We start from the raw sequence: 23,650 nt of genomic DNA on the forward strand, positions 1-23,650 counted from the left end.
TCTTGATATAGTAAATTAACATCTAATTTGAGGGAGAAGGGCAGAGAAGAATGAGATAATTTTCTGTATTCTGTTCTAATTTGCCCTGAATGCTCAACGGACTGATTGCCTATTAATACTATCTTCTACACTTTCTAGTCTCTGGAGTTTGGCTCTTGATATTGTTTGTTGTTGCTGTTGTTTCCTTAGAATCTTGTTCTAATTCTGGGTGATAAAGGAAAAGTATCACCATTTTCATAGTGTTAATCACCCCCCCCAACATTAGTGAAATATCCTGTGAAACTCCTTATTCATGCAATAATTACCAAATTTCACCTCTTGCCAGTATACCAGAATTCTCACTACATAACTTTACATGTTGCAGTGAAGTTTTATAGTTGGTAAGATGGTTGTGCAGGGGTGTCTACGTATTGTGTGCAGAAAGGATGCAGATTTAATACTCAATGTAAAACAAATGATGAGAACTATTTTTAACAGATGTATAGTCAATGAGTTCAGCTTTTTGGGTCCAGTGCCAAAATATTCCCTAGAAAGATATATTTACTTTAAAAAAAAAAAAAGAAAAAAGAACATTTCCAAGAGGAATTATTGTCTTCATTTAAAACTACTATTTGGCTGTGCCTTTTGTAAGCTCAAATCATATGACATTTTGAAACATTCAAATTACATTATATCAGGATACCTTAATAAGAGAATAAAAATAACTTTAAAAATGCATTCAATTTTCCAAGTATAAACAATTAGTTCTAAAAGAATTTCATCACAAACACAACTTAGTGAGAAACTAGATTTCAAAGACAAGTTGAAAAGAACTGACTTAAAAGTACAGAAATAGTTATACTAAGAGAAATCCTACAGTGTTTTTAACAAAAACCAGAAACTGACCAAAATACATATATACATATATCACAATTTTAAAAGTTAAACTAAAAAATCTCAAAAGGTCAGATTTTAGTGGACTTTTTTTAGCCCTTATGTGACACTTCTTGAGCAAGGTAGAGTTCAGTAAAACTTGATAATTAAATGGCAACACCAAAGAATTCCATACCTTTTTATACAATTTAGATAGCGTATTCATATTTTATCCCCTTCAGAGACCAGAAAGATCTTCCCATAGCTATTAAGTAATAAAATACAGATTAGGTATCCATTTTTATAGGAAAAATCTAGATGGTGAAAGTAAAAGGATTGGTACGCTCCAGCAAGTCTGGCAATAAAAACAATTATATGTTATTAATCTAGATTGTAAATCTGAAGTGTTATTCCTTGCAGAAATGGATAAAATAACAAGTAAAACCTCTAGATAGTGAGAGTAATTATAATGGTCAATGTATTGGTACAATGGGTGTTAGAAACCCAATGAGAAATGTGGTTCTCATGTAATTTCCCTTTGTAACATTTGAAACAGATTTTAAATGTTGATAGTCCATGGGATGGTGATCCATCTTGGACATTGTGATGTCACATGGTCATAGCAAACTCCTAAATCATGGGACTCCTAGAAGATCCAACTTTTAAAAATAGGAGGGAGCAGGGGGCAGCTGGGTAGCTCAGTGGATTGAGAGCCAGGTCTAGAGATGGGAGGTCCTAGGTTCAAATCCGGCCTCAGACACTTCCCAGCTGTGTGACCCTGGGTAAGTCACTTGACCCCCATTGCTCACCCTTACCACTCTTCCACCAAGGAGCCAATACACAGAAGTTAAGGATTAAAAAAAAATAGGAGGGAGCAAAGCCTTGGGGCTGAAGGCACTCAAATCATCTGGTTAACCCAGCCTCATTTTATACTTGATAAAATGGAGGTTGATAGTGAATAAGTAGCTTGGCCCAAGTCAAATAGGGATTCAAATCCAAATCCTCCATATCTATGATGGCGAACCTTTTAGAGACAGTCCTGGGCCCCACCCTTGCCCCCATACTGAGTGCTGTGTCCAACCTCCTCCACACAGGCTGGGTATGCCACCCCCCCTTACCTCATTGCAGTGGAGGGAGGAAGCACTCCTATTGGGCTGATGGGTGGGTGAAGTGAGGAACGTCTTCAGTGTGTAGAGAAGGGGAGGAGAGTGGCTGGATTGCTCTGCTTTCCTCCAGCTCTGCCCTATGAGCTGCCCTTTACAGCCTATGCACTCCCATTGGGCTGCTGGGCAGAAGGGTGAGGGATGTAAAAAGAAAAGTCATCAGGCATGGTGGAGAGGGGGAGGGGAACAGCTCCGCCCAAGTCTCTCTGCCTTTCTAGTAATGAACTCTTGAGATGGGTAGGTGGCTGAGTGCCCAGAGTACTGTGTGCCATCTTTGGCACCCATGTCAGGTTCACCATCACGGCTCTATATTCAGTGTTAATTCTCAATCCTACTATCAATTGTACCAGATTGCACTCCTCTTTGGATATCTATAGTATCTAGTGACTTGCATTTACATAGTACTTTGAAGTAGTAATACAAGGATTATTTAATCTCAACTTTACAGAAAACTGAGGTTCCAAGGTGTTGTCACTTGCCCTTCAACACATCCTGTATGAGAATGAATTACAATGGTCCTGTGTTTTTAACCACTATGCCATGCTACAAGAATCAAACTACTAGTATCACTTTTTGCAAATTGGCAACACTTTAATCTTTAATTTCTGGCCAACAATGTAAAATAAATGAATTTTGTTTGGCAAATTACACAAAATTTTGTATACCAAGTTTGCTTTTAGTAAGTGGTACCTGTGAATTAAAAACTCGTGGTATTGCTATTTTTTAAAAAAGGAAGAAGTGCTTCTTGAATTTTGTGAAAAGTTTTATATGACACTAATAAGCTCTAGTTTAAATACAAAAACAACAGTAGGGAATGATAAAACATGAGACTAATTCTTTTAAGATTAAAGGCGTTGGAATAAGGTTTATAAAAGTGAATATTAATTGGAAATGGTATTCTCTCAGATCTAGTCAGGAAAACATCAAAGAAACGTCTATTAAGTTTGCTTCCAAGAGTTAATATGCATCACCATCTTAAAGATGTAATCTTTAAAGAATGAAGTCTTTTAGTTTCTGGTCTAAGTGAATTTGGTAATTACTTGAATCATCATTAATGAGGAATACTATCGTTTCCTTTTAACAGTTTACTAACTACTACTTTTTAAGCTTCATGTAGGAAAATGAGACAAACTTCTTTTATGGCTAATTTATAGACATATTTAATTTCATTATAAAATAGTTGTTCTGTTAGAGATATTGGTGTATCATTAACTTTTTAAAAAAAACCCTTACCTTCCATCTTAGAATCAATACCGTATATTGGTTCTAAGGCAGAAGAGTGGTAAGGGCTCGGCAATGGGGTCAAGTGACTTGCCCAGGATCACACAGCTGGGAAGTGTCTGAGGTCAGATTTGAACCTAGGACCTCCCGTCTCTAGGCCTGGCTCTCAATCCACTGAGCCACTCAGCTGCCCCTATCATTAACTTTTAAAGATGTTTTATTTAACTGGAAACTTATGGTTTAAATTTCATTAGAAATGAAAATAGCTGAACATTTACATAGCATTTTAAAAGTTACAAAATATTTAATATACACTATATCTTGATTTTCATAATGATTGTATAATAAGTGTAAGTATTTCTCTCCATCTTAGATAAGAGTAAGGTAAGGTTCAATAGGGTTCTGAAGAGCTGGGTATATAGATCACCTGACTCCAATTTCAGTTTTCTTTGGATGTGCATTTAAGTGCCTATTAATTTTAAAAGCAGACCTACCTGATGACCAGAGCTGTGTGGGAAAGTTGGAACCAAAATTATAAACTTTGCTACTCTGACTTTAGAAACCCTCAGTTAAAAAAGGCTTTGATGAACATTAAGCTTTGTTGAACTGCAGAAATGAATAAGTGGATAGCTTTGGAGAAGAGGTAGAAATGAGCATCTTTTACAATGCCACTGTTAAAAGGAAGTGAAAACAAAAGTAGGGCACAAATCCAGGAGTCAGTGAAAATATGAAAAGCAGTTAAGTATTTCTGAAAATATTTTAATACACAAGTTACACAGTCCACATTAAATGCTCACATTTTACATTTTCTCCTGGTTCATAATAGCCATAATAAAAAAAAAAACCCAAAGCTTTAGGATTAATAAAATTAACCAGTTAATGCATTCCATGTTACACATATTAATCCATTTAATAATCAGAACATTTTTCTATTGGCTTCCATAGCTGTCACAAATTTTCAGTGATTAGCTAGATCCCAAATAATTTATATTGAAACACATAACTCTTCTCAAATAAACTGGAGCTTTACTATAAAAAGCTACCAGTAGATGTTACATACAAATCAGCAACATTTATAGATTTACAAAGGTAAGATTAAAATTGTCAAGCATGGATGCAAGATTTGCTGCAGACACATTTTGTATGCTATAAAATCTGAACTGATTTTTTAAAAATGCCAGCCTTCCAATATACAATAATACAAATTAACTAGTTCACTCTATGCTCCATTTAAATTTTGATAGTTTGCTGAAAGGCTGATACATACATTTAAATATAAAGCAATAAAATGAAGACATTTACTCTAGATTCTAAAATGACTCCAAAACAAGTTTACACAAATTACAAAACTGGCTTCTGCATGTTTCCGTGGTCTTAATGATTTCAGACAAAAAGAAATGAACTACAAATTATTGTTTTATTATGTTATTTATTAAATACAATGTTTAAGCTATAAAAGTTAATACATCGAGTTTCTGAAATTTAAATTTTGCAAAATGTGGTTTGCAGAAAACAATTTAACATTTGCTAGAATGAAGCAGTATTTTTGAACTAACTTTACATTTGAATTTTGTTTCTCGTTTAAAAAAATATATATTATCACAGTGACTTCTGAGTTAAGTAAAATGAAGTATATGAACTTCATTTATGCCTTTCCTTCAACAAGCAGAGCGGCCACAGAAAGAGTGATAACACCCAACCTATATACCCAAATACTCAATATCCTTTTCAATCTTCCAAAAAAGCTATATACACAAAGGAGTGATGGTGGAGACAGTGCTTAGAAACAGTTACCTACTCAAAAAACTCAGTTACTTATCTCACTCCTACCTTACTGAAAAAGATTTCCTTTCTTTAAAAAAATAACTATAATGGGTAGCCAAGGGAAGAAGGGATATAACAAGGAAAACACATGCTTTGTGTCTACTTATAGTAATTAATTAAATAGAATGCCTTTAAATACCAATAGCAAACAGATGACTTTTAGCGAAGGCAATCACAACAATTTCCTTTAAAAGGACCTTAATAAGTTCAGAGAATGATGAAACATTGTCTGGAATAAACAGAGGGACTATCTAAAAATGAAGTAATTTTATAATTAAGATAACAGAACTCTAATAATTAACGTAATTTTTAAAGCATGAAAATGTTCTGTACCATTCTCTTCCAACATAAAGATATGTACATATATAGTTATATATGTTCACAATGTTAGTTAAGGACAATCTGAACTATTCCAGATTAAATAAATTGCTTTCAAATAATACAAAGGAAAATCATATGGTCAATAATTCTGTTTATTCCTAGAAAAAAAAGTTAATTCTGAAAGCCAATATGTGCAAATTCAAATTTGTCACAGTATAATTTTCTTAAGCACCTCAATTAGGTGTTTATAGACAACCATACTATTGTACAGATTCGCTGAATAAAATTTTCAAAAACAGTTTCTCCCTAAAGAGCTGATATTACATCAAAAGTTAATTTACTACCACAATTTCTGTGGTCAATAATTCCAGTTTGAAGAGCACACAAGAACCCAAAACATTAGAAGTAACATTACATTTTTATATCACAAAAGCTCCAAAATTATATATATGGGGATCACTCCAATAAAGTAACCAAAGGGCTTGAAACAATATAATTCAACAAGAAAAAAATGAACTATTTTAAAAGGATATCAAGTCAAATATATTGCAATTATAATTTTGAACAATTGTAACTTTGAACTATAATTCTGGATAGCAAATACTGTTAAGTGAATGTAACAGCAAAGACTTTGATAGCTTTTCTTAGAGTCAACCACAACTGAGTATGTTAAATGTCATGACTAATAAGATAAAAAACATTAAAACATATAACATTCAAAATAGGACATAAATTCAGTATTTCAAGAAGAGAAAATATTAGTCTACTTATGATTCAAAAACATGTAGTTCATGTAGCATTCATATAGTTTATCTGCTTGTTATTAAAATTCTGAAATCAAAATTCAACTGATTGTCTTTCCTCCCTTATTCCTTGGCTGCTAAATTTTCATTCTAATGCTGTAGCAGCCAAAAAAATGTCTCCTCCAGTTTTCCCCAGATTATTTCTCTGTTCTTGTAAAATTGCTATTACAATACAAGAACATATAGCAAATGGTTAATTTAAAAAATACTTTTTGAAATCCTATGAAGGAAAAAATAACTTTCAAAAAAATGTTTGTTTTTTTAAATATTGAAATTAAATGCATACAAAACCCACTAAATGACATATGGGAACTAACAGAATTTTTACAAGAAAAGCCCAATTTAAGTGTGTGTTTTAAGTCCAAAAGTGTATATGCCCTTTTAAAACCTGGAACTGGCTTTTGATCATACTAATATTAGGTCTTTTAATAAGTATCGCCTTTCATCCAATGAGCTTGAAACAATCAATTTATAGCAAGCACTATTTAAACGTAATTCTTTAAATTTATGTCAAATAATAGCAAATGCTTTCACTGATATGGGATTAAGCCTAAAGATCAAAACCCACCACCCTAGTGAAATCTATTTGGGATTGTTTTTCCAAGGGAAAGGAAGGATATGGTATCCCTTGATTCTATATCATTAAATGACTACACAATAGAAAAAGCATTATTTCTTTATTAAAGTGATAACAATAAGTATCATATATTAAACACTACTTTATTAAGCATAAAAAGCATCATTCAATAGTTACTGGATTTACTTAGAAGTTGCATTATGAATATAACTGACACTATCTTAATGAGAAAAGTCTCCTAGGAACTGGAATCATAGACGTTCCTGCTCCCTTACTCGCACAATGAAATAACTTTTGTGTTTGACTGGTTATCCTGTTTTCTTAAAAGAACAGGGAGAAAAGCCGTATACCATAAAAATAAGCAATTTTTTAAAAATGTCACTTTAAAGCTAATTTTTGGTTCTATTTGAATAGTGCCAATTTTGTGATTTTCTGCAACACATGACATTTTGTAAATATTAAGCTAAAGTTAAAATCAAGATGAACAGTTTAAAGCAATTTTGAAAAATTTAGTTTTGATAAAATATGCTACAGTGTCACTGTAAGAAATACATTCATAACAAATTCCTGCAATTTGATTTTTAAATTTCCAAGAAGATTTTAGATAAAGAAGTAAACTGTTTAAGCTTGCAGAGAATAACAATTCATGTATGGAGCCAATTGGAACAAATTTCAAAAGTCAACACTAACAATGCTAGCTATTTTTAGGCTCAGGCTAATATGTAAGGTCTTGTACATGTAAATGAATGCTCAATAGAGATATTTTCTCAGGAAATAACTCAATGGAAAACCAATACCACTAGTCCTAATTCTGATTATTCTTGAATAAAAAAGGGATAATCTATTTTTTAAAATCACACTTAAAATCTATTTCCTAAGCATAGTTTCTACCTGACACTGCATAACAGCAAGCCAAGACTATTTCTACTTATGTCAACTGATCAGATAAGCATGACTTTCCTAAATACTAAAATTGAATCCAATTTGACATTTCTGCAAGTGAAAAATAAGTATAGAAAACATCATAAGGAAACAAACTGACAAGCACAGCTTAAAATACAAAGAAACAGATGTAAAGTAAAACAAAATGACTAAATAGACAGTTTTCTGTGTTTAATGCACAAGTTACAAGATCAAAATTTAAAAATAATTATTCAGAAAAACCATATAATTAGCATTGCTTTCTTGGAATAAAAAAAATCCTCTTATAAGCTTCTATGATGAACATCAATAATGTACTCCCTAAAATGTGATCAGAAATACCAATATGACTTCCTTTCAATTTAATGGCTTTTAAAAATATCTAAAACATGAGAAGTGCAAACTTTTGTAAAAAATGCTATTGCAATTAACAATTTTATTTGTTTCTAATTGATCCAACAAATCTTAGACATAGTAACTGTTGGTGGATGGCTACAACACAAAGAGAGAAACGGAAGGGTTAAACAGCACGCAGTATTACACAAAAGTGTTTTTCTCATTTCAAGTTTATTAAAACTTTAGCAGTACAAATTATTCAGGTTGTAGAATATCAAAAGATCAAACTTAATGAAGTCCGCATTAAAAAAAAAACAACCCCAAAACGAAAAGGAAGAGGAAAACAACAAAAAAGATGTGTTCTTCAGCAAGTCTCTAAAACCTAAAGAGAAAAATGGAAATACAAAGTTTGAGGCCCTCACTCATCCACTTTTGTCTTCATCAGTTCCAGGGCTGGACTCATGATCAGATTTTTTATCTTTACCTCGTGTATGGTCTCTTTCTTGACTCTTTGATTTTTGGTTGATTTCTTTTTCTAATGAGCATCTGTTTTTTTCTTCTTCCTTATTTTTGTATGTGGAGGACTTTAATTCTTTGTCCTTACTATTCTGTTTCCTTGAGTTTGGACTCTGGTTTCTATCGGCTTTTTTTTCCTTACTGCTGTCTCGGCTACTGTTATCATGGTTTCTTGAGTGCCTTTTTTCATTCTCAGAGTTTTCTTTTCTGTGTGAACTCTTTGTTTCTTGGTTTTTACTTTTTTCTTTGTTTCTGCTTTGACTTTCCTCCCTCCCTGAACTCCTTGACTCTCTCCTCCTCCTCCTATCTTTACTTCTAGATTTTTCTGGTGTTCCTTTTCTCTCTTTGCTCCTTGATCTCCCTCTTCTCCGGGATTCCCTCTCTCTGTTTCTATAGTACTCTTTGCTCCTACTACGGTCTCGGTCTTTGCTCCTAGATCTGGCTCTTCTTCCTTTGTCCCTGCTTCTGCTTCGTTCCCTTGTCCGGCCATTGGAGCTGTGCTTTCCTTTGGTCACCTCCCGTTCTCTACTCTTTGACTTGGCCCTTTTATCCTTGTCTTTACTTCTATGGTCATGTTCATTATTTTTTGACTCTGCTCGCTTAGATCTCTCTTTACTCCTGCTCTTTTCTCGCTCTTTGAGGCGAGAATCAGAATGTTTCTCTTTTTCTTTTACTTTTTCATGATCCCTCTCTTTGCTTCTTGATCGCATTCTCTTCTCTTCATGCCTGTTATGCCTGGAATCTCTTTCTTTACTTTTTGACTCCTCTTTACTTTTACTCCTGCTTTTAGACTTGGCCCTTCTCTTTGCTTTGCTTTTATTGTATTTGTCATCTTTCTCCGAATTTCTCCTTGTGTCCCTCTCTTTACTGTTGGATTTATGGTCTTTAGTTTTCTTTTCCTTTTCACTTTTTCTATTTGGACTTTCTGATACATGTCTGTGTTCAGATATTTTTCTTTCTTTTCCTCTTGCGGGACTTTTTTGATTTTCTTTTTTATTTTCATTTAATTCACTCCTACAAAAGAAAAAAATGAAGGGCTTTAGGAAATGCTTTATTAGGAAGAAGAATTTTAGTATCAGCTAATAAAATCCAACAACTGTAGCAAATACCCATTTCATTATTTTAAGGCATGTTATGTTAGCACAATTTACATTAATATTTACAAATCAAGGCATTTTTCATACTATAGGACAAATGAAATTATTCTACAAACTGCTGGAAGGTACTATAGGTTTTGTTTGTTTAGGTTTTTTTTTAAACCCTTACTTTCCGTCTTGGAGTCAATATTGTGTATTGGCTCCAAGGCAGAAGAGTGGTAAGGGTAGGCAATGGGGGTCAAGTGACTTGCCCAGGATCACACAGCTGGGAAGTGTCTGAGGTCAGATTTGAACCTAGGACCTCCCGTTTCTAGGGCTGGCTCTCAATCCACTGAGCTACCCAGCTGCCCCCAAGGTACTATAGTTTTAAGACAAAGGTTTTAAATCTTACTTATCTCCTTTGATCCACCTTTCACCACTTGATACCCTCATTCTTTGTGCTCTCTGCATCTCCTGTCTCCAATGTGGAGGAGTCTCACTTCGCCTGAAACGATCCCGTGATCTGGATCTGGAAGGTGTTCGATAGCGCTTGAGGAAGAAATAAAAACATCCAAATACATTAAAAATGGCAGTTGAAGGGGTTCTCATATTCAAGTGAATACTTCTTTTTTGTAAATTATTACCCTCAAAAGAATGTCAGCTATCCCTCCAAATATAGATGACTAAAGAAATCAACAAAACCAATGAAGTACATAACTTTGAGTTTGAAATGAGACAGACAGTTGGATACCTTAGTTTCCTCTCCTCTATTCTCTATCAATCACCCATTTTAGTCAGATTAAAAAGACCTAGAATTCTAGGTCTTTAGTAAAATTCCTGAGATAATGTTAGACTAAAATTTATTATGTGTATAACTTTGGGATACTAAGATAGTACTACATAATTAAAGGCCTCTTACAAAGGAAAAGTATTGCTCTCAAATTTTAAGTTACTAAGCAATTAAACACATAATTTTGCATGTATGTTTCATGAATTTTTCATTTTATCCTATGACACAAATAATACCACCTACCAACGTAATTTAAAAAAATGTATGAATTCCAACTCAGCAAGTCATACAAATATGAATTTCACATACTATATTAAAGGGAATCTTACTACATAATAAAGATCAATGAAGGAAAAAATTGCTACAAAGATTCCTTTGAAAGAAACTCACCCTTGGTCCTCTTCCTTTAATTTTCCTTCCAGATCTTGTGACTAGAAGTCGTCTTTGATATGAAGATTGGGAGTTAGATGGATTACTAGAAGTAAAAAGAAAATTAAAAACCACTATTTTATAAAAAATAAATTCAACTAAATATAGCTTTCTTGATCTAATAGTGCAGATTATTTTAATCCTATTAATAAACTTTCAACACTTAATATAACCATTTGGTAATAACTTCATTTTTATTAAATACTGAAGGAATAAGAACTATTAGTTTAAAGAAAAAATACCAACAGTGAACTACTTTCAGCTAATACATCTTGAGTCTACCTTATATTCCTGAATGTAGACAAAGACTTCAAAGGAAGATGGCAAGTCACAGAATTGTAAACTCCCTGGGCTGAAAGAGACTTTGGAGGCCATATAATCCAAACTATTATGTGATGCAGGTATCTTTTCCACATTATTTCTGACAAACACCCATTTAGGCACTCCCAAAAGGAAGCAGTGGGGTAGGGTGGAAGGAAGACTGGATATGGAGACAGACATCCTGAATTTGAATGCCTACTCTATTATTTAATAGCTGGGTAAACTTAGACAAGCTGCAAAATCTTTTAGAATCTGTTTCCTTATTTATAAAACGCAGGGCTCAGATCATGTGGTCTTTTGCTGTTCCATATTTACTATCCTATAAAAAGTTTTCTAAAAGCTTCTTTTTTTAAAAAAACAGAATTCAACTTTACTATATTCAAATACATTAACATGCTAAGGTAACAATACTGCCCTGATTTTCTACTATTTCTTTTCTGTCTCATAAGTTCACTCTTCCTCAAAGTCCCATAAAAGTAGGGATTCTACTAAAGGATCCATTCTGAACCTTCTTTTCTTTCTAGGAGAGCTCATCTATTCCTTTGGTTTCAACTCTCATCTCATTGTATATACTTCACAAATGTCTATCTTCGGTACTGCTCCCAAACCCTCCCATTTCCACACCTCAAATTCAACATATCCAAAACAAAACTTTCTCATTCCCAACTTCCCCATGTCTATAATCCAGTTAAAATTGGTTTTTAAACTGGTCAAAGCATTTTTTGACAGTTTCTTGTTCTCAAAATCAAATTGGTTGTATCAAGTCATAAAATGGTATAATTTTAGATGGGAAGGAACATCAGAGTTCACAATGCTCAAAAATTTTTCTCTAGATAAGGAAAAAAGAGTAACAACAGCTTATGTAGTACTTTCATTACCCTAATTTAGATCCTCATTACCTCTCAGGTTCTTAACTCATTTTCCTAGATCTGATCTTTTATTTCCACTACCCCTAATCCATCTATCCCACCCTGCCAAGAGTTGTGATCATTTCATTCTCCTAACAACTCAATAGTTTCCCATTGCCTGTTGAATTAAATTTAGATTTTTTAGGCCTTGGCCTTCAAGGCCTCCCAAAATATAGCTATAGCATTTTTTAAACTTACCTCCCGTCACTTTCAAGAACATTACCCATGAGCCAGTCAAGCTAGACTATTCAGTACTGCTTTATTTAATCCTGTTCTTTCCAAATACCATGCCATGCTACTTGCAATGCCCAAACCTCGTTCCTTTGTCTTCAGAAATCTTATCCATCCCTCAAGGTATAATGATATGAAGTCTTTCCTTAATGTCTTCATCACTTAAACTCTAGAGCCTTTAGTTTCTACCATTATTGTGGTACTTTCCATATTTTAAAGCCTTGTGACACAATTATAAAACTTAATTATATTCCCTAGATTATGACCATCTTGTAGGAAGAGATCACATCTTAGTCTGTTATTACTCAGCACTTTGCATAGTGCCTTATGTATGATTAAGCATACAAGACATATTTATTGAATTGATAAATATGACCTAGTAGAGGTGCTTAGGAAACATTCATTAAGGAAAGAGTTACAATCAGTATTACTTTATATGCCCAAATAAAGTTTCTAAAAATAAATATACAATTGGATAAACTAATAATGTAGCAAAATTTCTTACAGAATTTACATATTTTCCTAGCAATAGTTTTATTCATATAACAAAACTACTCCCAAGATCAGAGTCAATCTTATGAAATGGTAAAAACCCTTTTATTTCTAAGCATAATAATACGAGTCAATGCTTTTAGGAAGGTTTCCTTACAATAGGTAATTAAAAAGTATAGCATACTTTTTTTTTTTTTAAATCCTTAACTTCTGTGTATTGGCTCCTAGATGGAAGAGTGGTAAGGGTAGGCAATGGGGGTCAAGTGACTTGCCCAGGGTCACATAGCTGGGAAGTGTCTGAGGTCAGATTTGAACCTAGGACCTCCCGTCTCTAGGCCTGACTCTCAACCCACTGAGCTACCCAGCTGCCCCTATAGCATACTTTTTAAGGGCACTTGCTAAACACAATTTTCTTAGAAATCAGGCTGAAAACCAGGATACTTTTTTCTAATACTGATTTCCACAATAAAAATAGGAATATCATATTCCATAAACATATACTTACCACTCTCTTTCTTTCTCCCTTTCTCTATTCTTCCTCTCTTTCTCATCTACTTTAGGAGGACTTTTTCTCATTAGAAACCTGTTTTCGGGAATAGGAGGGATCTCTTCTGGGCGGACAGTAGATTGTGGTTGTGCTTCAGGGCTTTCATCTTCACTCTCAGTAGAGGAACTTAATTAAAAGATGGAAACACACACACGCATACACAAACTGAATGTGCTAAACAGTATTATCCAAGATTTTGTTGTTGCCATTGCAATGTGATCACATGATGAACAAAAAGCTATGAAAACATTATTTCCCCAATAATAAAATGTAACACCTTAAATTTTGGCATTGTCATTCTTTTTTTTTTTTTTAATTAAAAAACAAAATTAAAAAAACCCTTTACCCTCTAAGAACTGATACTAAGTATTAGTTTCAAGGCAGAACAATAGTAAGGGCTAGGCAACTGGGGTTAAGTAACTTGCCCAGGGTCACATAGGAAGGCTCTGATACTAAATTTGAATCAGGCTTGGCTCTCTACCCACTGAGCAACCTAGCTGCTCCTGGCACACCATTCTTTAAATAAGATTTTACTATTAGCATTCAATTTCAATTCTTTTGGGTTATCCATTTTTTTTTGTATGTAAGAAGGAAATTTAATTAAGCAGCCTTTCATTCATACTAGCAACTATGTGATTTGTAGTAAGAATTCAGTCCCAAGTTAAAAAAAAAAAAAAAAAAAAAGGACATGTATGTAGTAACCAGATTAAAAATGTAGGTCCAGGATATTACCTGAGTTATAATCTTAAGTATGTGTTATATTAATCATAATTGGGTTAATATGTTAATTCTAGGTGTGTGAATCAATTTTATGACATACTTTATATCAAACTAATTCATTTTAAGGAGAAAGAGAGAGGGAGAGGGAGAGGGAGAAAGAGAGAAGAGATAGAGACAGAGAGGAGGGAGATTTCCTTAGACTTAGTACTTGATATAACAGAGAAGCTTGGTCTCTTAAAACACCTACTGGTTTTATGATCTTGGACAAGTCACTTACCATTTCAGAGCTGTAGGCAACTAAGACTATAGTTTGCAGTGAAGGTGATGACCTGATTTAGTTGAGGGAACTTTGTTATCTAGGATGTCCTTATATGGATAAACACAAATCCCATCCCCACTATTACCATAGATGAAACAAGAAACAAGAGTATAACATCTTCTGATAGACTGGTGATTGACTCAAAATAACAAAATGAGACATACACTTTCTGGATATGAACAATTAAGAGAATTTTTGTTTGCTTATGCAGAGTTGTTATAAAAGTGCCCCATATCCAATGGAAAGTAAAGTAGGAAAAGAAAGGAAATGCTTATTAATGGAAAAAAATCTTTAAAGCCTTTAAAAAATTCTTTTCTAATTCCCAAAGTTTACTAGGAATTCCCCCTCCCACCTGCCCCAAGTCTCCAGGGCATAAAATCCACAAAACAAGAAGGGAAGAGAAAGAATCTTGTTGTAATATCAAGAGTTCTAGACAAAGAATGAAAAGACTAAGAAATGCTCGATTTTGGATACACTTCTCCTTTTGCTACACAGTGTGTGGCCCTTGACAAATAATTTCTCCTCTTTGAGTTTTGGTTTCTTCATTTTAAATCATCTCTAACTTTCCCTTTAGTACTACCTATGAGTTCAAGTCCTTTTGATGTTGTTTTAAGAAGACCTGGATTATGACTTGTAGAAAATGAAAATTAATTTCTCAAAATTGAATTCTTTAAATAGCTCAGCAATATCAAAGTTTTAATTTTGTACCATGCAGAGAAATCACTATGAAAGTTAAATATTTTTCCCCTAAGATGATTTTAAGAACACAAACATATATTTTTAAGAAAAAAAGGAAATGCCATCAGGTTATCAATTCTATTTTAATCAGTTTCTATAAGGAATATGAAATATTTGCCGCTGATTTAAATGGTAAAAAACTAACCTTTTCTTGCTTTTCTTTTTCTTCTTCTTTTCCTTCTTATGTTTTCGGGACTTCCGGTGTTTCTTTTTTCTTTTTTTTGATTTTTCTTCAGAAGCACTTTCCGAATCAGAAGATGAATCAGAGGACTGAGAATCACTTGAACTCTCTGAATCACTGGATGAAGATGATGACTTATGTCTTTTCTTTTCTTCCTTCTTGGCTTTAATAAAAAATGATGAAATGTTCTGGTTAAACATTTTTATTCTGATATGTAAGTAAAAATTCACAGATACTACAAATTCATAAAACGTCCATTTAATTTAATTATCTTTATATTCCTGTAGATAATAAATTGTTAAAAATAATCAATAGAAATGAAATGTTAGTTCTTTATCATAAAGCACAATAGCAATCAAATCAGGGAAGAACCTAAATCTTCAGTAATAGGCCAGTTAGTGTTCTACCTAATTATGGTAATTATACCAACCTATAGCTAAGCCTTAGACAGTATTATTTAGAAAATATCATTAAGTTACTTACTAGAAAAAAAGTCACATATATTTGAAAAAGTCTTGGCACACAGCTCTAGTTTTTAATACCTAAATTAAGCAACTCTAGCTTTAGGCAAGTGTCAATTTTTTTGTACCATTGTGAGGCTCTTTGGCTCAGTCTTCTACTTTATAAACCTGCCTACCTTGCTTATTTCCTAGACAACCAAATGAAATTCAAAACTACCATGATATAAAATGCTGTTACTAGTAGATGCTATTTTCTATTTTCTAATGATGCGAATGCCCCAGAGGGGTTAAATTCCTATTGATGTGGAGTTCTTAAGAAAAAGACAAAAAAATCCAACTTGTACTAAACAGTTAAGTAAATATGAGTATTTCTCACTGATGAATGAGATTACATTAAAAAAAAAATACACCCTTACCTTCTATCTCAGAATCAATACTGTGACTTGGGTTTGAAGGCAAAAGAGTAGAAAAGCCTAGTCACTGGGAGTTAAAGGGTCACACAGCTAGGAAATGTCTGAGACCACATTTGAATCCAGAATCTCCTAAACAGGCTTGGCTCTCTATCCAGTGAGCCACCTAGCCTCTCCCCTAGATTATATCTTAAAGTAATTATATAGTTGTAATTTATGGTTTTGGGGGGGGGCTAAGAAAAAAAATAACCAAGAAAAACATTTTTAGAAAATGTTATTTATGTACAAATATAGAGCTAGAAATCGGAAAAGGGCACAAAATAATTAAAACACACAGCGTTAAAAAGACTGGGGGGGTGGGGAGGTCGGGCAGCTGGGTAGCTCAGTGGATTGAGAGCCAGGCCTAGAGACAGGAGGTCTTAGGTTCAAATCCGGCCTCAGACACTTCCCAGCTGTGTGACCCTGGGCAAGTCACTTGACCCCCATTGCCTACCCTTACCACTCTTCCACCTATAAGTCAATACACAGAAGTTAAGGGTTTATAAAAAAAGGAAAAAAAAAAGACTAGAGGAAGTAATAGAGAATATCTAGAAAGAGTTTCATGTTCATGAAACTAGACTCAGATTTGTAACTAAAATTAGCAAAATAAAAATTATATTTTGCTAATTCCAAATTATACTTTCTCCTAATTATATGTGACCCACTTTTAAAAAATGTGCCAAAAAAGGTCTCTTTTTGCTCTACATGTCACTGAAGAAATCTTCAAATACATGAAGTTCCTTGCGAAAATTAAAATAGAAATGATTACTATAAATCTTTGTTATGGAATGTCAATAAAAACAACTGACCAATTTGACTGTAAAGTTATGTTACTATAAGTTAGCAGACACTAAAAAGAAAACAATCCTCCCCCCAAAAGCCCCCCATGCTATTCAGGTTTAGCATCTCTGTGTTTGGTCAAAGAGTACTTTTTTTTAATGTTATTTAATATATGGGATTCAGTTTAGGTGTTATTTTCCTCTGAGACTGTATAGAAGGGCAAAAGGAAGAAAAACTAGCAATAATAGGAAAAAAATTCACATTCATGAAGAAAATAGTGGAATCTGAAGGAGCTATGGAAGTGACAAAGCAACAAACAAGACCTATTTTTGGTGGAAGTAAGAACTATAATCTAAAATTTTAATCATGAACTGTATCTAAATTGGATGAAGATACAGTTATATCTTACTAGGATAGTTATGGATGATTTGTAACTTTCAGGAGTTTATAATCTATTTGGGAAGATAAGATGAACCCATGCACCTCCCCCAAAATCTGAGTGTGGTATCTAATTGAGGTTATTTTTCAGTGTATATCCCTTTCCTTTATAATCTAGCTGGGAAGATAAGATGAACACTTATGGAAGCAACACTAAATAGTACAGAATAACATATAACTAATTACTTAATTGTATGGAGCAAATTATAAGTGGTATAGGAATTAAGAAAAAAGATAGTATTTTTCTGAGGATCCAGAAAAACTTCATAGATAGCTCTCGAAGGGTAAGTTTGATTTGGATAAGCAGAAGGAAGAGGATGGGACACTTCATATTGTTTACTAAAATCAACAGAATTCAAAAGAAGAGGAATATGAGGTAAACATAAAGTAGCTGGCAAAGCACCCATTATCCAGCACCCATTTCTGAAGTGGGAATAATGAAATAGAACTTGACTTGGAGTTAGGAGAGACCTGGGTTCTAATGCTGGTTTTAAAACTTATTAGCTATGTGACAAATGAACAATCATTTAACTTCTTTCCAGCCAGTTTCCTTATCTTTAAAACAGGGATACCACAACTGATTGTACCTACCTTTATGGGAGTTATGATATGTAAAGGACCATATAAATGTACCTGGGGTAAAATCTAAGATATGATATAATGGGAAGAAAAGAACCAAGTTCTAGTTCTGGCACTGTTCCTAAATGGCTGCAAGGCATTGGGTGAATCATTTTAATTCTCTAGGCCTCATTTTGCCAATGTTTTAAACTAAGGTCACTGGCCTAGATAATTCTTTACAATAAAACTATTATTAGTCGAAATGCCAGGTCCATGCACCTCCCCCAAAACCTGAGTGTGGTATCTAATTGGGGTTATTTTTCAGTGTATATCCCTTTCCTTTTCAAAGAGCTCATTTTAGGGGAATGGATATATTTCACCTAGTACGATATGATGCTATTCAGTATATAAAGGGTTTTCTTCACAACAAAGCTATGAGTATTACCCCTATTTTGGAGATTAGAAAACTAAGGATCAGATGTACCCACAGTTATAGCAATAAATGGTGGAGTCATGGTGGCAAGCATAGTTTTTCTGACTCAATACAATGTTCCCTTCTATATTATGTTCAATCTCAGGTTTGTCCCAGATCCAATATTCTATGATTCTCCCCCTATCTGCCCATGTTTACCTGAGAAGCTCATTTTGTCTCTGTTCTTTTACTTCCCTACAACTTTTAAGAAACAATAAGGAGCGGGCAGTTGGGTAGCTCAGTGGATTGAGAGCTAGACCTAGAGACAGGAGGTTTGGGGTTCAAATCTGAACTTCCTAGCCATGTGACCCTGGGCAAATCATTTAATTCCAATTACCTAACCCTTACTGCTCTTCTGCCTTGGAACTAATACTTAGTATCGATTCTAAGATGCAAGATAAAGGTTATTACAAAAACAAAAACAAAAAAAAGGCAGCAGTAAGGATCGAAGAAAGGGCCCACCAGAATTTTAGTGATGTATGGTGGTAGAAAGTAGTGGGTTGCCTTTTTATTCAAATAAAATCCATTTCCTTTTTTCAGGGGAGTCCAAACTTCAGGCTGTTAGTCTAAGTTGTAAAATCATATAGGCCTCTTAGAGGAGAAGAGTTAGAATAGCTATCTTTGAGCATTTATATCTCCTTTATGCTGTTCTGTGCTTTCTGTGGACTGAAGACCATCTTGGAAATGATATATATGCATGGCAATCTTGAGTATTTTGGGAACTTTTTAATCTACCTGTGATCTAGACATTATCTCTATTCTCAAATTATTAAGTAGGGGCAAAAAGGGGTCCCTAAAATGCGTTATTTAAGAGAAACACCAATTTTAAAGTTTATAAAGTATTTTATACCACACATTATTTCATCTGATCTTCAAAAGCTCTAAGAAACAGAATTCTACAGCAAGATTCTTAAACCTAGGGCCCATAAAATATTTGGTAATTGTATTTCAATAATTGGCTTAATTTGCAATCTATTGTATTTTATTTTATACAGTAAAAGCATAATTCTGAGATGGGGTGCCCAGACTACCCCATACTGCCAGAGGGGTCCATGACACAAAAAAGGTTTAAGTGCTGGTTCTATTATTTTTCCCATTGTAAGGTAAGGAAATATATCCAGAAAGGTTTGGAGACTTGCCTATGGTCATTCAGCTACTTAGTATTGGAGGTATGATTTAAACCCTAAATTTCTGAGGTTTCAAGTTCATCATCATTCTTTCTGCTATATCACACTGCCTCTCTTCTTGAGTCTTAACACCTGAGACAGAAAGAAAAATTTAAAAATAGAACAAAGAGGAGTAAGTTTCTAGAAAAGAAATGAGAGAAAATAATTTAGCTGATATATTGTCATGGATTAAAGTTCTTAGAACACTGAACTAGCAAGGATTTGTACAATAATTCTTTCTGTGAGAAGAGTAAATATTTTGAATCTCTTTCTAAAGAAATTATATTCTACCTCTGCTACTAACATGGAGAACCACTTTTAAGTGATCTATACAGTGTTACTATCTACACCTTAATTAAAAATACCTTTCACAGCAAAAGATGTCCATAAAGTAGGAACTAATATGTAAGGAAAGACTAGAGAGTTGGCTAATGAATGACTTCAACTTTGTTTAATAACTTACATTATTACTTCCTTTTAAAAAATACTTCATCATTACATGGAAAAAATCCCCCCCCCCAAATATCAATTATTCAGGGTCCCATTAAGGGGTTTGGGGTCAGAAAGGGAGAAAGATGCTTTGGAGGCTTCTCTCTAATATTCACTGACTCTGTGACCTTAAGCGAGTCACTTTACCAGACAATTCTCTAAGGCTATCAGAGTTACAGATGAAATAAGAGTACTTTGTAGAAAGGAGAAAAGTAGCCTCAGAATAGGAAAGACTTGGGTTCCAGGACCATAAGGCCTTAGTGTTCACAGGCAATTCCCTAAGACCAGTGGTGTCAAACTCATGTGGAAATGGGCCACTAAATTTTACCATACATAAGAATCCTTGTGGGCTATATGCTGACTCAGAAAGCTACATATTAATATTAACTATCTTACTGAATTTTTATTTATTTTGTTAAATAGTTCCTGATTATATTTTAATCATGGAAATGTTGTGGGCTCTGTGTGGCCCACTGTTCACATGCTTGACACCATTGCATTAAATGACTAAAAGCTGCAAATTTGTTTTAGTAGATAGAGCTTTTTAATGCCAGTTTCTTAGGCCAATTAATCTATGTCTTATTACTTACACCTTCTCCCACCCCCAATACAGTACAATTGAAGTTGATGTGTTAGTGGTATCCATACTAAGAATGCCCTACCAGTGATGGGCAAACTATTCCCCGCAGGCCAGATCCAGGCTATAGTTTTCCCATCACTGCCTTAAGCAATTCCCTAATCACTACATCTGGATGTGCGGGCACAGTGATTAGGGAACTGCTTAAGGCAGTGATGGGAAAACTACAACCTGGATCTGGCCCATGGGGAATAGTTTGCCCATTGCTGCACTACACCAATAAAATCATGGATCAGGGACCTTTCTTCCACCCCCACCCCCCCAAAGGACTATTCTAGATCTCTTCTCAAAAAGGAAAGGGGGAGGGGAAAAAGACATCTCTAAAGAGAAACCTCTACTCTTATAGTACATAGAATTTGCTCCTACCAATCTCACACTCTTCACAAAGAAGAAAATTATTTCTAAGCTTCCATAGAATGCTCTCTGAAAAGAAACCACATCACTCTCATGCCATTCAACCTAGAAATAACTGTCCATTTGTTAAAGGTCAATTTTATTTACTCTTAATAGTGTCTCTTAAATATTTTCCAGTCAGTCTCCCCACTATGCTTTCAATAAACTATGTATAGGATTCACTGGCATTCTACTTTATTACTCTAATTGGTCCTTCTTTTTTTGTGTTGAAAAACGATTGAGTTTTGGATAATCGTTGAATATTTCCCCACTCCCTTCCATTTTGAAGAAATATTTTAAAAATCCCTCTTATCATGGCAATAGCTTCTGTAATTTCTGCAAAAATTGTTTTAAGTTACAAGCAGCTCCTGTATTAACCATACAGTACCTTTGCTAAGATAAGTCATAAGGAGGCTTATTTGCTTGATACCTGCATTCTTCCTTTATCCATTCTGCCCTGAGAGCTCTCTGTTTAGCCTCTACACAGGATCCCTGCATCCTCTAGTCTCCAGTATTCCATCTCTACATTTGCTACAGGAGTCCTCTCCATGGCCCTGAACAATTACCTTCTCTGGCATATGGAAATAGCTACAAGAAGCAGATCTCCAATAGCAAGGGGAAAAAAGGCCCAAGAAGAGTGCCCAGGACTCACCAAGATAATATACAGGTAGGCCCAGACAGTCAGTTTTCTTCAGAAGTCTTTTTGTTTTCTTTCAGGAAGTTAAAAAAAGAAAAAAAAGATTCTGTATTTATTTCTTTTTTAAAGTGGGGTGCCACTGCACAACTCTCAAACAAAGTTTTTAAAATATGATGGTGAACACCCTAAAATATTACACAAAGTCTTTCCACTGTTTCCAATTTGTTATGATTTTCAAAAAGGAAATGGGGCTTAAAAACTGTATGTGCTATACTGCCCCTGTGGTATCCAAAAATATGGCAAAAGCCACTCAGGCAAATATTTTGAATGGCAGCTGCTAAAACATAAAGTAGCACATACCTTCCACTGTGCTTTCAACAAAGTTCATGCCATAAATATCTGTTCACTTCTCTAGGTGTGTATCAAAAAAGAATGGGCTTGGGTAATCTGTCCTACATCATCCCTGAAACATCCTCATCAGGGAAGTGTGGATAAGGGTTATTATATGGGATTTCTATCTTCCCCAATTTCTCTGAAAACTGACCTAGTTTCTAGAGGACAGGAATAAGGACATACCTGACACTATCATGTCTTGATCATATAAAGCCAAACAATGCCTGGGGAATGCTACAATATCCTAAGTGATAGGTGTTTTATGACAGGGCAAATCAGATTACATAAGTGTTTTATCTTAATTCACATTCTCTTTCCCCATCAAATAAGTATATCAATCCTACCCTTTTATTACTCAAAGCTTCTTTACATATAAATAATGATTTGTTTATAGAAACTGCTAAAGGATTTTTTTTTCTTTTTTGCTATTTCAGGTTCTGTTTCCTAAAAGTTGCAAAGAAACCTACAATATTCAGCTAATGAATTTTTGGGAATAGGTTCCAACTCAAAAGACCCTAGAAGTAAAAATTAAAAGAAGAAAAGCTAATAGTAAATGGCTCAATAATGAGTAAGGTAAGAAGTCAGTGTTAACGGATCACAACATCCTTATCCTTTAAGATGGTTAACAGTTAACAGCAATAAGTCTAGGGTCCTCAATATGATAATATTAACAAAGATTCTAGAATCACCAAAATGTTAACAGTTTGAAAGGTTTCAGGGCCCATCTACTTCAATACATTTAAAGAAAAGAAAATTAAGGCCAAGTAGTTGAATGTTATCTCCCAGGTTATATTGCTAATAAGTGGCAGAGCTGATACTAGAATTCCAAGTTTCATGCAATCTGATTTCTTCTCTTTAGCATTGTCTTTTATTTTTTACATAAATTATTATGGAAGAACTGTCTTCAATAAACTAAAAGACTTTTATGAACATTTCACTCTTTACTATATCTGAGGGCATTAAGCAGTACATAAACTAGAAGATTATATCCACTGGTTTTACATAAGGAAGAAAAGGTAAAAGGCAGGAATGATGATTAAGAGGCTGAAGAGTCCAAGAGTGATTTCAATGTTCCTTGGTTCTTGCAGACAACTAGCTTATTGGGCATTGGTTTAGAATGACAAGAAGGGGATGAGAAATTTTGTCAAGATGATCAAGGTTTGAGCTAGGAGACAGGAGAAATAAATTGTAACCTCTGGGAAACTAAGAAGATTGAATGAGGACAATGGCTTAGCTTTTTCTAAATTGATCTCACTTATGTTTTTGTATAAACTGAAAATATTTAAGATTCCAAATTGATGACAAGTCTCCTTATCTGAAAGAGTCAAGAGCACAATTTTAAAAGGGTTTTTTTGAACAACACTGATAAAGACACTGATAGGCTATGACTTCTGAGGCTTCTTTGGGGAGCACGATTTGATTATACAGGCAATTTAATAAAATACTGCTTAAAGTTCATTTCTTGGAAAAGCATATAATGATAGCAATTTT

The 23,650-nt window shown here is 34.1% G+C and overlaps 1 protein-coding gene across 1 annotated transcript in view; it reads right to left on the minus strand.

Moving 5' to 3' along the window:
• Positions 1-8,230: 8,230 nt before the first annotated feature.
• PPIG (peptidylprolyl isomerase G) overlaps positions 8,231-23,650 on the minus strand; it is a 34,891-nt gene continuing 19,471 nt past the window's right edge. Inside the window, exons 9-13 of the mRNA XM_044669810.1 lie at positions 15,251-15,449; positions 13,287-13,454; positions 10,791-10,875; positions 10,023-10,159; positions 8,231-9,548 (exon numbers count right to left, since the gene is read on the minus strand). Coding sequence (XP_044525745.1) covers positions 8,441-9,548; positions 10,023-10,159; positions 10,791-10,875; positions 13,287-13,454; positions 15,251-15,449 — 1,697 coding nt within the window. The 3' untranslated portion in view covers positions 8,231-8,440. The remainder of the gene's footprint in view (positions 9,549-10,022; positions 10,160-10,790; positions 10,876-13,286; positions 13,455-15,250; positions 15,450-23,650) is intronic.

Source organism: Gracilinanus agilis, chromosome 3 (genome assembly GCF_016433145.1).
Source record: "Gracilinanus agilis isolate LMUSP501 chromosome 3, AgileGrace, whole genome shotgun sequence".
NCBI lineage: Eukaryota > Metazoa > Chordata > Mammalia > Didelphimorphia > Didelphidae > Gracilinanus > Gracilinanus agilis.